The 13,617-nt window shown below is 42.4% G+C and overlaps 2 protein-coding genes and 1 pseudogene across 2 annotated transcripts; 2 read left to right on the top strand and 1 right to left on the bottom strand.

Moving 5' to 3' along the window:
• PRSS37 (serine protease 37) lies at window positions 1–4,816 on the top strand. The gene is made up of 5 exons (XM_006910632.1): window positions 1–34; window positions 1,677–1,818; window positions 3,028–3,281; window positions 3,933–4,069; window positions 4,676–4,816. The coding sequence occupies exons 1-5, from the start codon at window positions 1–3 to the stop codon at window positions 4,814–4,816; spliced, it is 708 nt and encodes a 235-aa protein (XP_006910694.1).
• A 6,772-nt stretch (window positions 4,817–11,588) lies between these two features.
• TAS2R5 (taste 2 receptor member 5) lies at window positions 11,589–12,485 on the bottom strand. The gene has a single exon (XM_006910633.1). It carries the CDS (start codon window positions 12,483–12,485, stop codon window positions 11,589–11,591), a length of 897 nt encoding a protein of 298 aa, XP_006910695.1.
• A 999-nt stretch (window positions 12,486–13,484) lies between these two features.
• Window positions 13,485–13,603, top strand: LOC112478719 (annotated as a pseudogene).
• Window positions 13,604–13,617: the final 14 nt, after the last annotated feature.

Below are 13,617 nucleotides of genomic sequence, written 5' to 3' on the forward strand. Positions count from 1 at the left end.
ATGAAAATTATCTTCTATTTGAGTGTCCTTGTCGGTACGTAGCCATGGCCTTCTACTCTGTCCTCTAAGGTGTGGGTTAATGTAAAACAGAGTAGGGCAGATGCAGGCTGTGTGGAGGATGCAAAAGAGATTCAAGACAGCAGTCATGAGCAGAACTAGGGGTCTCCCTCCTTAGACCCCATCCGAAGGCTCTCAGGATGGGCTGAGCCAGTGCCAAGCTGTAGGGTGGGGTATGGGGCACACCTGATGAACAGTGAGTGCCTCTGCTGGTTATTCTAAAATGTGAGCCTCATCACCCACTGGGCAAGTCCCGGTGTAGCCACAGGACAGAGAACTCATCTTGTCATCTGATATCCGTTTTTCTGAAAGCTTAGAGACTCAGAATGCAGGGAATGGAGCAGGTGGGAACAAAGATCAAATGCCAGGGCCCCACCTCCTGCATTCCCTGACTTGCCTAAAGTTCTTCTGACAGCAGAATTTGCTGAAAAGGCATTTCCCACCACCCCACTGACTGCACGAATGAGCTGTGTGAGCTTGGACGAGTCAGTTAACACATCTGTGCTTCAGCTTCTACGGTCGAAATGAGGGTGTTTTGATTTACATTATACAGTCGTTGTGAGGATTCAATCGATCCACGTAAAGCGCTTAGGACAAGAGCTCAGTGTCTCCTATCCTTATTCATACTGCACCCTCTCTCCCCTGGGGTCTCTAACCGTGTGATCACAGAGAAGGTGCCGTGAGGTAGAGGCCTAGCTAGGCTTGGGGTGGATAAGAGAAGTATTGAAGCAGCCAAGACAAGAGAAGTGCTTTATTTTCTAGAATTAGCCTTCTTCCCCTTCCTTCTCATTTTTTAAAACAATTCGTTTATAAAAATGTTGTGTGTTCATATTAGAAAATTTGAAAATATTAAAAAGCAGAAGATAATTACCATCATTCGTAATTCTACCTTTCAGTTAACACAAGCTAACGCTTGGTTGGAATTTACTCCCGGGCTTTATTTTCTTTACTTTTACATTTAAATGGTTTATGTTTTGCTTATTTACTTGGTTTAGACAATTGAATTACTGGATTTTATTATTATTTTTAACTTAAAGAAAAGTTATCAATATTTCCTTTGCTGTTCAATAGTCTTTATAAATACGGTTTTAATAGCTATGATGTTCCTTTCGTTGACGTACTTTTTCATTTCAATGTCTAACATTACTGCATTAGAAATTTATGATTCCAATGTTTAGCTATTATAAATCGTGCTCAGTGAGAACATTTATTCGCAATCTTTGTCTACAGATACATTTACTTCTGTAGAATGGAATCTGGGGCCTGGAACTATTAGGTCACAGGTGATGAACCCCTTATAAGTGTTGATGCCTATTTTTAAATTGCTTTTCAAAAAGATAGACTCAAACTACATTCCTACAAACCATGAGAGTGTTTCTCCTTGTACTTTCTTTGATTGGATCTTATCAACATTAAACAAAAATGATTATTATAAATATTGGATAAAATGGTATGTCTTTTAATTTATATTTTTATTAGGAAAAAAAAATGTCAAACATTTTCACATTTCCTGACCAATTACTTCTTTAAAATGGTCCATATTCTTTTTCATCGAGGAAATTGTTGACTGTATTATGCGTTCTAAGAATGTCATTATAGCAAACTTATTATTTTCTCAGGGACATTTTTCTCCGCTTCCTCGGCCGTGCAGAAGGAAGACCATGCTCCCTATTTGGTATACCTCAAGTCTCACTTCAACCCCTGCGTGGGTGTCCTCATCAAGAAAAACTGGGTGCTGGCCCCAGCTCACTGCTACTTACCGTGAGTGTCGGGCATCCCCACCCCCCGAAACAGCTCCTACTCATCCTGCATCCCTGGCTCTCAAGTAGAGGCAATGTCCCTTCAGGGTACATTTGGCAAAGTCAAGATAGTTTTGGGTGTCACTATGGACTTGGGAGTAGGGAAGGCTGTGCTACTGGCATCTATCCAGTGAACAGAGGCCAGGGCGAGAACACTGCGGGGCTCCCTGCCCGACCCAGGACGCCCCGCGGTCCCACCCAAAAGGCCAGCGGTGCTGCGGCTGACGAGTCCTGTTCCACGAATTCTGCCTCCTCCGTCTCCTATCAGTTTTCCCAAGTTTTTGACTGAAAATATGAATGTGTTTTATAAGTTTAGGGACCAGCAGGTAACTTATAATGCATGTAGACTGGATACGATGAAGATAATTTTTAAAAAGAACTAATGACAAAGGTATGGTCAAGGGACACAGGAAAACCCAGAGTTCGGTGCTCCCGGGGTTAGGATTCGAAAGGGGCGTTACTGCCCCTAGACCTAGAGGGCCAAGGAGAGGATGGTTATGGGGGCGCGGGGCGCGTTGTACGAGAGATCGCCTTGCACGAGCTATAGCCTTTGGTTCGGAGACACAGCCAACAGCCAATCTGTGGCAACCCTGGGGCCGTAAATAATACTCCAACCTCACACTCCTTCCTCCAACTACTTTCCAGTGCTTCCTAGCGGCCAAAGCTCATTGATTTAATCCACTTCTATGATGTTCCAAAGGTACAGAGCAGGATAAAGTAGGGCTGGGAGGGATCTGGTGAAGCAAAGAGCAGATATCCGCCCCTCGGGTCATCCCAACCTCTCACCTCCAGCACAGTGAAAATGCCCACCTGGATGGGCCGGAGCTGGAGAGGAGGGAGAATCACATATCTCTGCCACGCATCGCTTCCCCCTCTACTACATCCGGGACAACCACGTGAAGACACAGCAGTTAAAGGCTCCGCCACTGACTGTGGGGAAGTCCTCTTACTGCCTCCAGTACTTCATCTGGAAAATGGGGATTGCAAATAGAATGCACCTCATAGATTTGTTGTGAGTGGGAAGTGAGGTAACCCGGAAGCCAGATGAAGCTCTTGGCGCAATACCTGGCACATTGTAACATTCAGTATCAGCTTTGGTGGTGGTGGTGGTGGTGGTGGTGGTGGTAACGATGATATGACAGTGATTACTTCCAACCCTTTCTCCCTCCAGAAATCTGAAAGTGATGCTGGGGAATCTCAGAGTCAGGGTCAGAGATGGGACAGAGCAGACTATTAACCCCATAAATATTGTCCGCTACTGGAACTACAGTCATAGCTACCCTCAGGATGACCTCATGCTCATTAAGCTGGCTAACCCGGCCAACAACAGCCACAAAGTCCAGCCCCTGGCCCTCGCCACCAGCGATGTCCGGCCAGGCACCGTCTGTCTGCTTTCGGGTTTGGACTGGAGCCAAGACAACAGTGGTGAGTGCACCTCCCACAGCAAACCAGGGTCATCAGTTATCCCTGAAGAGGAACACCCATGTCTCATAGCTGACGGGAGAGAAGACGGGGTGGAGACCACAGGGAGATACGACATGAGTGGTCTGGCAAAAAGAGACCCGCCCAGAAGCCCAAAGCTCCTCCTTTCCCAGGGTGTCGCACGCTTGCTGCCTCTCAGGGCTTCTGGAGCTGGATCCGCAGGCCACCTGGCTGCACAGAGGTCATCATTCCTGACGGTCAGAGACACGATTCCTATTAAAGAGGCTGCAGCCCTCCCTCCCACGCAGGCTCATTTCACACGTAGAGGAGAACTCGACTGGATCTACAGTCATAGCTGCCCTCAGGATGACCTCATGCTCAAGAACTCGAGAACTTGAGTCAGGGCCCCTCTTATTCCTTTAAGACTGGACACTGAGTAGAAAGAAAACTCTGCTTTTTACAGAGACATAAAGGCTATTTCAAAACCCTCAGGATTACCTCTCATAACTGCGCCCAAGGTCATTTCTTCCCTCCTTCCCATTCCTCGTTTTCTTTAGACACACACAAAACACCAGCTGCAGTAGCGGGTTGTGGCTGCAAAGGTTCAATAACGATTGAGAACAGGAAGGTCTCTTTATTCCTGTCTTCCCTCAGGCAGACACCCCGATTTAAGGCAGAACCTGGAGGCCCCTGTGATGTCTGATAAAGAGTGCCAGAAAACCGAACAAGGAAAAAGCCACCGGAACTCCTTATGCGTTAAATTTGTGAAAGTGTTCAGCCGAATTTTTGGGGTAATCTTTTCTCTTATAGTCATTCAGTTTCCCTTAACTTGTATGTGTCTAGTTAACTATTTAATCGTGATATTTTAAAAACCTAGAAAGCCCTCAGCTTCTTAACATTTCTTGAGAATTGTGATAAGGCCGCAGCAAGCTCCCGTTGTTTCTTCAGTAATGGGCTCTCCTTACAGATGTCGTTATTCATTTAAGGGCTTCATGTAGTACATGTAGTTAATAATACTTTTATTCTTGTGGCTGCAAGTGAAAATGGGCACGGCTGGAAAAAACAATTCCGATGTTTCACAAATTGAAACTGGCTTCACCGGTTCAGATAAATGGGGTTTGATTCATTTTACATGTAAGTTCTAGAGAGGTTTTTCTCTGAGATTCTCAAGATCACACAGGCTGATTATAGCAAAGCCAGGTAAATGACTCAAGCTTCCTGTCTCCCACTTCCTGTCTCCCACTTCCTATCTCTCACTTCCTGTCTCCCACGTGGTCTTCTCATGCCCCAGCATGCCACCTCTAGTCAGGGCTCTTCCCAGATGGGGACTGGAGGGCTCCTGTGAGAAGGTCTGACCATCTCTCTCTCTCTCCCTCTCTCTGCACGATGTCTGGCAGGAAGTGGCCGTTGCTACTGTCATCTGCAAAAAAAAGCTCCAGGGGATTGAGGTCGGACATTTCATGGGAGGAGATGTCGGCATCTACACCAATGTTTACAAATATATATCCTGGATTGAAAACGTCACTAAAGACACATGAGACTCTCCTACCCAATCTGCAGCCCATCAGCTCCACCATTGGCTATGCAAGCACTATTTCCCCCAAACTTAAAACAAAATGTCCAAATAGAACTATTTGGAAGCATCACACCAGTAGCCTGTGTTTTCTGATTTGTGTCTTTGCCCAGATTTCATAATGATCTGAAAAACCAAGGACAAAAGATGAAATGAGCACTCACTACACTACACTGAGTTATGTCTACTGTCCCATTTAATGCTCATGACAAACCTTTGAAGTTATCTTTTATCTCCACGTTACAAATGGGAGAGTTGTGATTAAAAGAGGTTACTTAACATTATCTATAGCTGGCAGAGGTCAGAGCCTGGACTGGAACCCCAAAATGTCAGATTCTCAATCCCATGCTCTTAGCCTCAAAATTATAGGGGAGTCCATGGCATCGCAACAGACGTTGTCTTCTATTTCCCTGCTACTTCTCTTCCCATTCAAAGGGCCTGAGGTTCTAACTTGTGGCTAAGATCTTGGGTACTGGAATAAACTCTCCTAAGAATAGTCACACTTCTCACTGCCTTAGTGATTGCGGCGTGCCCCAGGGAGAGGGCTAATGAATGGTAGAAAGCAAAAAACGGAACTTCAGGACAGAGTCAACAACCATAAATCAAGTCCAAAAGGAGGCCTGGCAGCTCTGGAGTGGGTGAAAAAGTCCCCTAGATGCCAAGAAGAGTATAATCTCAGGGCAGTGGCAGAGCTCAGGAGGCAGAAATGGCCGAGAGGAGGTGAAAGACGGGCAGAAACTGGACTTTGCCACAGATACTTTAGAAACGTTTTGACAACTTTTATGTCTTTAATTTCTTTAATGTCTTTAAGTGTATAGATTTTTCATATATTCACAGAGTTTAGCAATTATCACCACGATCTAATTTTAGAATTTTTTCATGACTCTTAAAGAAATTCTGCACAATGAGCAGTCACTACTCATTTTCTCCATCCCCTGGCCCTGGAAACCACCGATCTACCTTCTGTCTCTATAGATTTGCCCATTCTGGACCTTTCCTATAGTGAATGGAATCAGATAATGTGTACTCTTTTGCGATAGGCGTCTTTCACTTAATATGTTTTCAAGGCTCATGCTGTAGCATATATCCACACTTCTTTCCTTTTCATGGCTGATAACATTCTATTGGATGAGTATATACACACCACATTTCACCTCTCCATACGTCAGATGACGGACTTGACTGTTATGAACAATGCTGCCATGAACATCCACACCCAAGGGTTCGCGTGGACATCTATTTTCACATCTCTTGGCTATAACCTTCCTTATGAGCGGAATCGCTGACTCATGTGGTAACCGTGTTTTTAATATTTTAAGGCACTGCCAAACTGTTTTCCAAAGTGGCTGTACCCGGTTACATGCCCACTAGTAATGAATGAGGGTTCCAGTGTCTCCACATCTTCATTAGCATGTATTATTGTCTTTTTTATTTTAGTCATTCTGATGGGTATGACATGGTATCTCGCTGTGGTTTTGATTTGCATTTCCCCATTGACTAAGGATGTTGACTATCTTTTCCTGTGCTTGCTGGCCTCTGATATATCTTCCTTGAAAAAATACCTATGTGAACCCTCGGCCCCGTTTTCAATTGGATGTCTTTTTACTACAGTTGTAAGAGTTCTTTATGTATCCTGGATACAAGTCTCTTATCAGATACATTATTTGACATCTTTTCTACTATTCTATACTTCGTCTTTTCACTGTCTTGATGGTGTCTTTTGAGGCACAAAAGTTTTTAAAATTGTTGAAGTCCAATTCACCTATTTTGTGTTGTCATTGCTTGTACTTTTTGGCGGGGTAGCTAAGAAACCATTGAATGACCAATCTAAAATCACCAATATCACCCTTATAAACTTTTTTCTAAGAGTTGTGTAGTTGTAGATATCACAACTTAATTGTATATGGTGTGAGTTAAGGCTTCAACTTCATTCTTTGCAGGTAGATATCCAGTTGTTCCAGAACCATTTGTTGAAGTCTTATTTTACTTTTGAAATGTCTTGGGCACCCTTGACTAAAATCATCTGACCATAAGTGTGAGGGTTTATTTCTGTACCTTCAATGCTATTCCATTCATTCATATGCCTCTCCTTAGGCCAGTACCACACTGTCTTGATTACTATAGCTTTGTAGTAAGTTTTGAAGTTAAGAAGTGAGAATCCACCAAATTTGTTCTTTCTCAAAATTGCTTTGCTTATTATAAGTCTCCTGCAATAGCATATGAATTTTAGGACCAGCTCGTTGATTTGGCAGGGAAGGCCAACGGGGATCAAGATAAGAATTGTGTTGATCTATATAGATCTGGGGAGTGCTGATATCTAAACAATATTAGGTATTTAAATCCATGAACATGTGATGCTTTTCCATTTATTTAGGTCTTCTTTAATTTCTTTCAGCAATGTTTTATAGTTTTCAGCGTATATGTCTTGTACTTCTGTTATTCTATTCTTTCAAATGCTATTATAAATGGAAATGTTTTCTTAATTTCATTTTTGAGATGTTCATTGCTAGTGTACAGCTATACAATTGATTTCTGTATATTGATCTCACATCCTGTAACCTTGAAGTCGCTTATTACTTCTAATAGTTTTATTGTGGAATCCCTAGAATTTTCTATACATAGGATCATGCCATCAGATTTTCTCTTTTATTAATCTGTCTTACCAGTGGATTTTCTACTTTGTCTTTTCAAAGAACAAACTTTTGACTTTTTAATATGTATAAGAAGAAACAAACACTCAAAAAAGAGGTAGTTGAAGAAAATTTAATAAAGGATTTATAAAGGTGTGGGGGGACAAGTTTAAAGAACTAATAAGGGATGCCGAAGCACACAGATGTGTGGGAAGCCACTGCCAAACCAATATATCTGGCATTTCTGTTCTACGTTCTGTATCTTCAATTATTCTCTGCAATGAAAACACTTAAAAGTTATTTTTTCCCAAAGAGTCATATGATAATATTAAAGGTACATATTTACAGCTATTACTATGCACCAGGCACTCTTCTAAGCACTTTACATATATTAATTCATTTAATCTTCATGACAAAACTATGCCAAATAAGCCTTCCTGCTCTAAAATGATATATGTGTTCTTATAAAACCTCAAAATCATGTACAAAACCTAAAAGAGTTGGGAGGGAAATAATGTTGGTGAAGACCATAGAAAACCTCTGCAACTTTGCAACCACAGCAATATCTGAAATAAAAACGGTCTTAATAAAAATCCTAGACAGATATATCTCTGCTAGCCTTTGCACTCAGCATCAATTGTTCACAGCTTTCAAAATGGGGCTTGTTTCTTCAAAGTACAAATCTTTGCGGGCATTAATCTCTAGAGATGAGTTTCATTACAATTAAAAAACTGAACCAGAGGATAGCCTGATCTAAAAATGCACATTTTTAAAACACCAGAAAATGTTTTTCAGCTACTTAATCTTCACTCATAATTTCACCAGTAACTCAAGATTGTGTAGACCATAAAGATTCTTGCAGCCACTTCTCCAGCTCCCACTACAGGAAAGCACTTGGGCAGATTCCAGTTTTTTCCTTAAAATGCTTAAGTTTCACTAAGACTTGCATTTTAATTGAAAGTAAGTTGCCCTTGATAGTTTCTTTTGTCTTCAATCTACAAACCTAAATTTTTTCGTCTATTTTTCCGATTTTCTTTACTTCGTTCTTTCAAATTTTGTAGCACTGGCAATGATTTGTGTGGATACTTTTTCCTGCCTAGAATCGATTGCCAATTGTATGCCATGCTGACTCCTTTAATCCAGGTAAATGAGACTTTTCTTCATCCCAGGACCTGTCAGCTAGGGCAGGTGTGTGACCTAGAAACAACCTACCAGAGGCTCTGAGCCGGGATTTTGGACCCTGGAGCTATGACTCAAATGGACATATTCACAGAGGAAGCAGTAGTGTCAAGGACGCAATGTTGGCAAATGAAATGTGAGTGGCAGTGCCAACATCAGGCCCATGGAGTGACTTGGTTGCGTCCTCAGTTGTTCAAACCTTTCTGGTTTCCATTCTGGCATTGCCTCTCCAGCCTTCCCATGATTCTGTGAGAGACAACTTCCTTCCAATAGATTCGATTTCTCCTTAAGTCATATGAAATTGGACATATGAGCTAGGACATAGGGAAAGTACAGGAGAGTTGAAGCACTGATCTCTTCCTTCTACATAATTCGGATTCCGTAGATGCTGTCATACGTTATGATTCAAAAAAGTAAAGTTAAAAATATATTACTTAAAGTTATAAAATTAATGACTGGAAGAATGACAAATAAATAAAGTTAATCAAACATAGGAAAGGGAAATGGATTTGGGGTTAAGTGAGATAATCTCCAAACTTTAATGAATGAGACTCAGAAGATACAGTTCAAAGTTGATAAACCAAGTAAGAGAGGTAAAATCTTATTACTTCGAGTTGCGAAAGTAATCACTAGAAGAACTAAGACAAATGATAAAATATGACTATATTTGTTCAGTGAGACTAATAATGGAGAGTGGAATGGGCGAATGTCACAGTTCATTTTCTACCTTTCTGTACCATTTGAATCTCTGTAGTCCGCCTCTAAGCTGCTCATATCATATAATAGAAAGGAAGGCTAGTCATATCTACACACACATATACGCGCATGCATGCGCACATGGATCCAGCTGCAGCTCTGAGAATGCAAACTATAAAGGATCTAATTACATAGGAATCAATTCGAGAGCACAGATTTGCCTCCAGATTTGTTTTCTTGGACAAAACACAAAGCAGCCTCACATCCATCGTGAGCTAAATCACGTACGGAAAAAGGAAGGAAACCCAATCCCAAAAGGTGACAGGGAAAACGCAAATCTTGTGTCCCCAAGAAAAGCAAAGCATAGAAACTTCAGTCTGGCACGATTTTGGACCTAGGCTCGCAAGCATCCTACCGATACCAAACTTGAAAGATTAGTTGCTTATTTCATCTGTTTAAAAATATTCATAAACTTCAGCATTCCACGAGCTAAGCTCATTAAGAATTCTTAAAGGTATGAACAAGAGGGGCTTGAGGTTTACTGGAACTACACAAGACTTAAGAGTCCAAAAATCCAAGACTGTTTTACTTGCATAGTTTACCACTTGATGATCTTGAGCAAATCACCACTCCGGCCTAAGTTTTGTCCTCTGTAAAACAGGTTGGAATTATTAACTGCATAGAGTCGCTATTAAAATCAAATGAGATAATGGACTACATACGAGAATACTTGATAAAATGTAAAGCCTAATAAAAATGTTAGGTACTGCTATTATCATTATTACAATTGGTCAAAAAAGACATCTGTATAAACATAGGCATGCATAATGAAAAATTCATCCTACTAATAAAACATAACCAAAGAGTAGCATCTCTCTCTTTGAAAAGGATGATCATTCCTAGAAGACAAAAGATGTGTTCGAACTCCCACAGTGACATCAGCTGTCCCCTTAACGACTAACATCCACGTGTGCCTAGCACATACCTCAGTTCACAACTTTCAGTAAGGAAAAGACACATGTTAGAGAGAACGGATTAATGGAAGAGTAAAAGTGAAAAAAAAAAAAACAAAACATTAAGTATATCGAGTATTGTCCATGGGGTTCCAGATCCCCTGGGACTGAACCACGATCAATGTGTTCAAACAAAGCTAAGAAGAGAAAGTACACAGCATGAGGGATGGGATTCGGAGGAGGGAAGGGCGGCGCCCGCTCTTTAGGAAGGTGGCATGAAATCAAGGAAAGGCTCTGGACCAGGAGTCAGGACACTAAGTCCCGGCCCCGGCACTGCCACAGGCTCTACGAACCCCTGGCAGGCCACTGCCCCTCTGGGCCTCGGTTTCTTTGTAATAAGAAAGAGAAAGAGGCGTTGTAAGTCTAGTGAACACAGCTAATTGATCATTTAGAAATATTTACTAAGCAACTATTCCGGGCTAGGTAGTAGTGACTAGGCAGCAGGAACCTAAGAGAAAACAAAACAGACACAGTTCCTGCTGCTATGGATGGATTGGACGTTCTCGATGATGTCCATCTGACTCGAAGACGTGGCAGCATGCTACAACCCCAACTTCAGGCTGTGGAGAGGCCAGGGCGGGCAGGTAGGATGACTAAATGACCTTGTTCTTTCTGAGAGCAGAAGCAAGTGCCCCTCACTCCCATCTTGCCCGACTCCAGGCTCAATATATTTCATGGCAGCCAACAGACTTTTATCCTAAAAGGCAAGTCTAGGGCTCAAAGAAACTTCCAGAAACCTAAAGATTTTTTTTTTTTTTTAGTTAGATAACTTAGATCCACTACTTTAGAGAAAAAGTAAAATTATTTGATACTTTTATAAGCTTATCTGAATTGACTCACATTAATGAATAGGTGTGAAATTTCATAAAAATTAATGATTGCTATATTAAGTGTTCCCCATCTCTGTTTCCTATAATAGGAAAAATGTAACGTATACATGCAATTTTAAAAGAAATGAATTATTTACTATACATAAACAAAACATAACAGCCCTTTTATCAAACATAAAGCCCTAACCTTAATATTCTATAATACATTAAAAAATGTACTTTGCATTGCCAAAAGAGAAATAAGATTGATTTTTATTCTGAATTTCCTGTTGCCCATTTGTTGCAAAAAAAAAAAGGAAAATTTTTAAAGATGTGAACGTCAGCTCCCTATAGAGAGCTATCCAAAGCGTGTCTCGAAAGAGTATCCTAACCACTTCTTTCTCTCCAGCTCACAGGCCGCAGGCCCTCCAAGCACACACTACCTTCTGCAGGATTCTCTGACAAGCCTGTTTCATCCTGGGATTCCCCATAATCAATATGACAGAATGAAGAGAAGGATAGGCAGCCATGAGTATCTCCGAGATGAAGACAGAGGTGAGATTAACAGGAGACTTGGAGGAGATGGAGTAGGGGCTGGCCACTACGTATACCATGTAAAGTATAAGGAAGCAAAGCAAGGACTTCAGGACGGTGATGTGAGCCGTGGCCCGAGCATCCTTCCTGCCAGCTATATGGACCTTCATCTTCCTGTGGTGTCTATACAAAGAGATAATCAGCATCCCAGAGGATAAAAGAAACATCAGGAAAGGCAACCCGCTTCCTGAATTGAGCTGTAATATATACAGATAGTGCCAGCTTGAAAGGGGGCACAGCATGCTCCTGTTTTCTTGGGAAGCGCTGTAGGGCTTTAAGTCGATGTGGGCGACAAGCAACACATTGATCATGAGGGCACCCAGAAGGCACCATAGACTCAGGCAGTAGATCCTGTGCTTCAGCCACAGGTAGACGGGGTGTTGAAAGGTCGTGATCTTCTTGCAGTAGAAGACACTGAGGAACGTGGCAAACCACAGGCTGGCCTGGCTTACCATAACCCAGAAGACATTGAGATAGCGAAGCCAAAGGCTGCTCTGGAAAAGCGGGAACAGGCTTAAGTCTATCATGATCAGGCACTGCAGGAGTAATCGGCAGCCGGACAAGCCCAGGACAATGAGGTTGTACGAAGATCCCTTGCATTTTCTGACGCACTCTCTAAAACTCCAGAATATGAGGACTCCGTTGCTAACCAGGCCAATCAGAAACTCAGCGACTGCCACCACCATCAGCAGTCCTCGGGCAGTGGTCTGCATGGCTGGGGAAGGAGTCTCTCACTGCCGTCTCAGGAGGTGCCCTGCCTCGGTGCTGATGAACGTGTGGGCTCCTGGCTGAGCTTCAGACCCCTCGAGGGTGACACCACACTCCCAGTAAATTTTCACACTGCGAAATGCGGATTTGGTCTCGCCCTTCAACAACCCGTCCTCAGGCAAAGACTGAATAGCTGTGACGAGGATCAGAGTTTAGAAGTTACGATTCCCTCTGTATTTGCATCCACATGAATGAACTCTGAACCTAGACGTGTAGATCTAAAACAGTACTACAGACGCCGACTCTCCTTCTCAAGGGCCATGGGTCTAGACAGCAGCACATAAAATGATAAGACCTCCCAACAAGAGAGGCCAAATTTAAACAGTCTCAGGTTCTGTATATTGCCAGATATGAGCCGATATGTCTAAAAAAAATTATTTTCATTAAAAAAAGAAAAACCTGAACATATAAGCTTGGAAGCTGAAGAATCAGACATTTAAAATAGATTTCATTATCAAAGAGAGAAGTAAGGGAAGTTTGGAGGCAGAAAACAACCAGAGAACTAAAATATATTATATTTGAGTGCCAAATAATAAAAACTACAGGAGGCCAGGCAGAGGAGCCATTCCGTCAGTCAGGGCCACCTGCCCTTGACGGTAATCACCCAGGCACACTCGACGGAGCAAATGTCTCACATCAAGTCACAGAGGAAGGAGCTGAGCTCAAAGAAGTGAAAAATATTTATCAAGAAATATCAGGGAAGTGCTCCACTTACTGTCCAGATGTGAACTTCCCTGGAAGCAGCCCGACATCAGTGTTTTTGTGGTGGCCCCCGAGATTCCCACGCCCTGATACACACACCCCGAATGATCCTGGCGTGGGACTGTCAATAAGATGGGATGTCGCTTCTGTGACTAGGTTACATTATATGGCAAAGATGAAGGGCTTTCACAGACGTAATTAAGGTCCCAAATCATTTGAGTTTGAGATAATCAAAATTCCTGGTCTATGGCCTTGCCACCCTGAACACGCCCGATCTTGTCTGATCTCGGAAGCTAAGCGGGGTCGGGCCTGGTTAGTACTTGGATGAGAGACCACCTAGGAAGACCAGGTGCTGTGGGGGGTTGGGGGGAGCGG

This window comes from Pteropus alecto, unplaced genomic scaffold (genome assembly GCF_000325575.1).
Source record: "Pteropus alecto unplaced genomic scaffold, ASM32557v1 scaffold22, whole genome shotgun sequence".
Taxonomy (NCBI): Eukaryota; Metazoa; Chordata; class Mammalia; order Chiroptera; family Pteropodidae; genus Pteropus; species Pteropus alecto.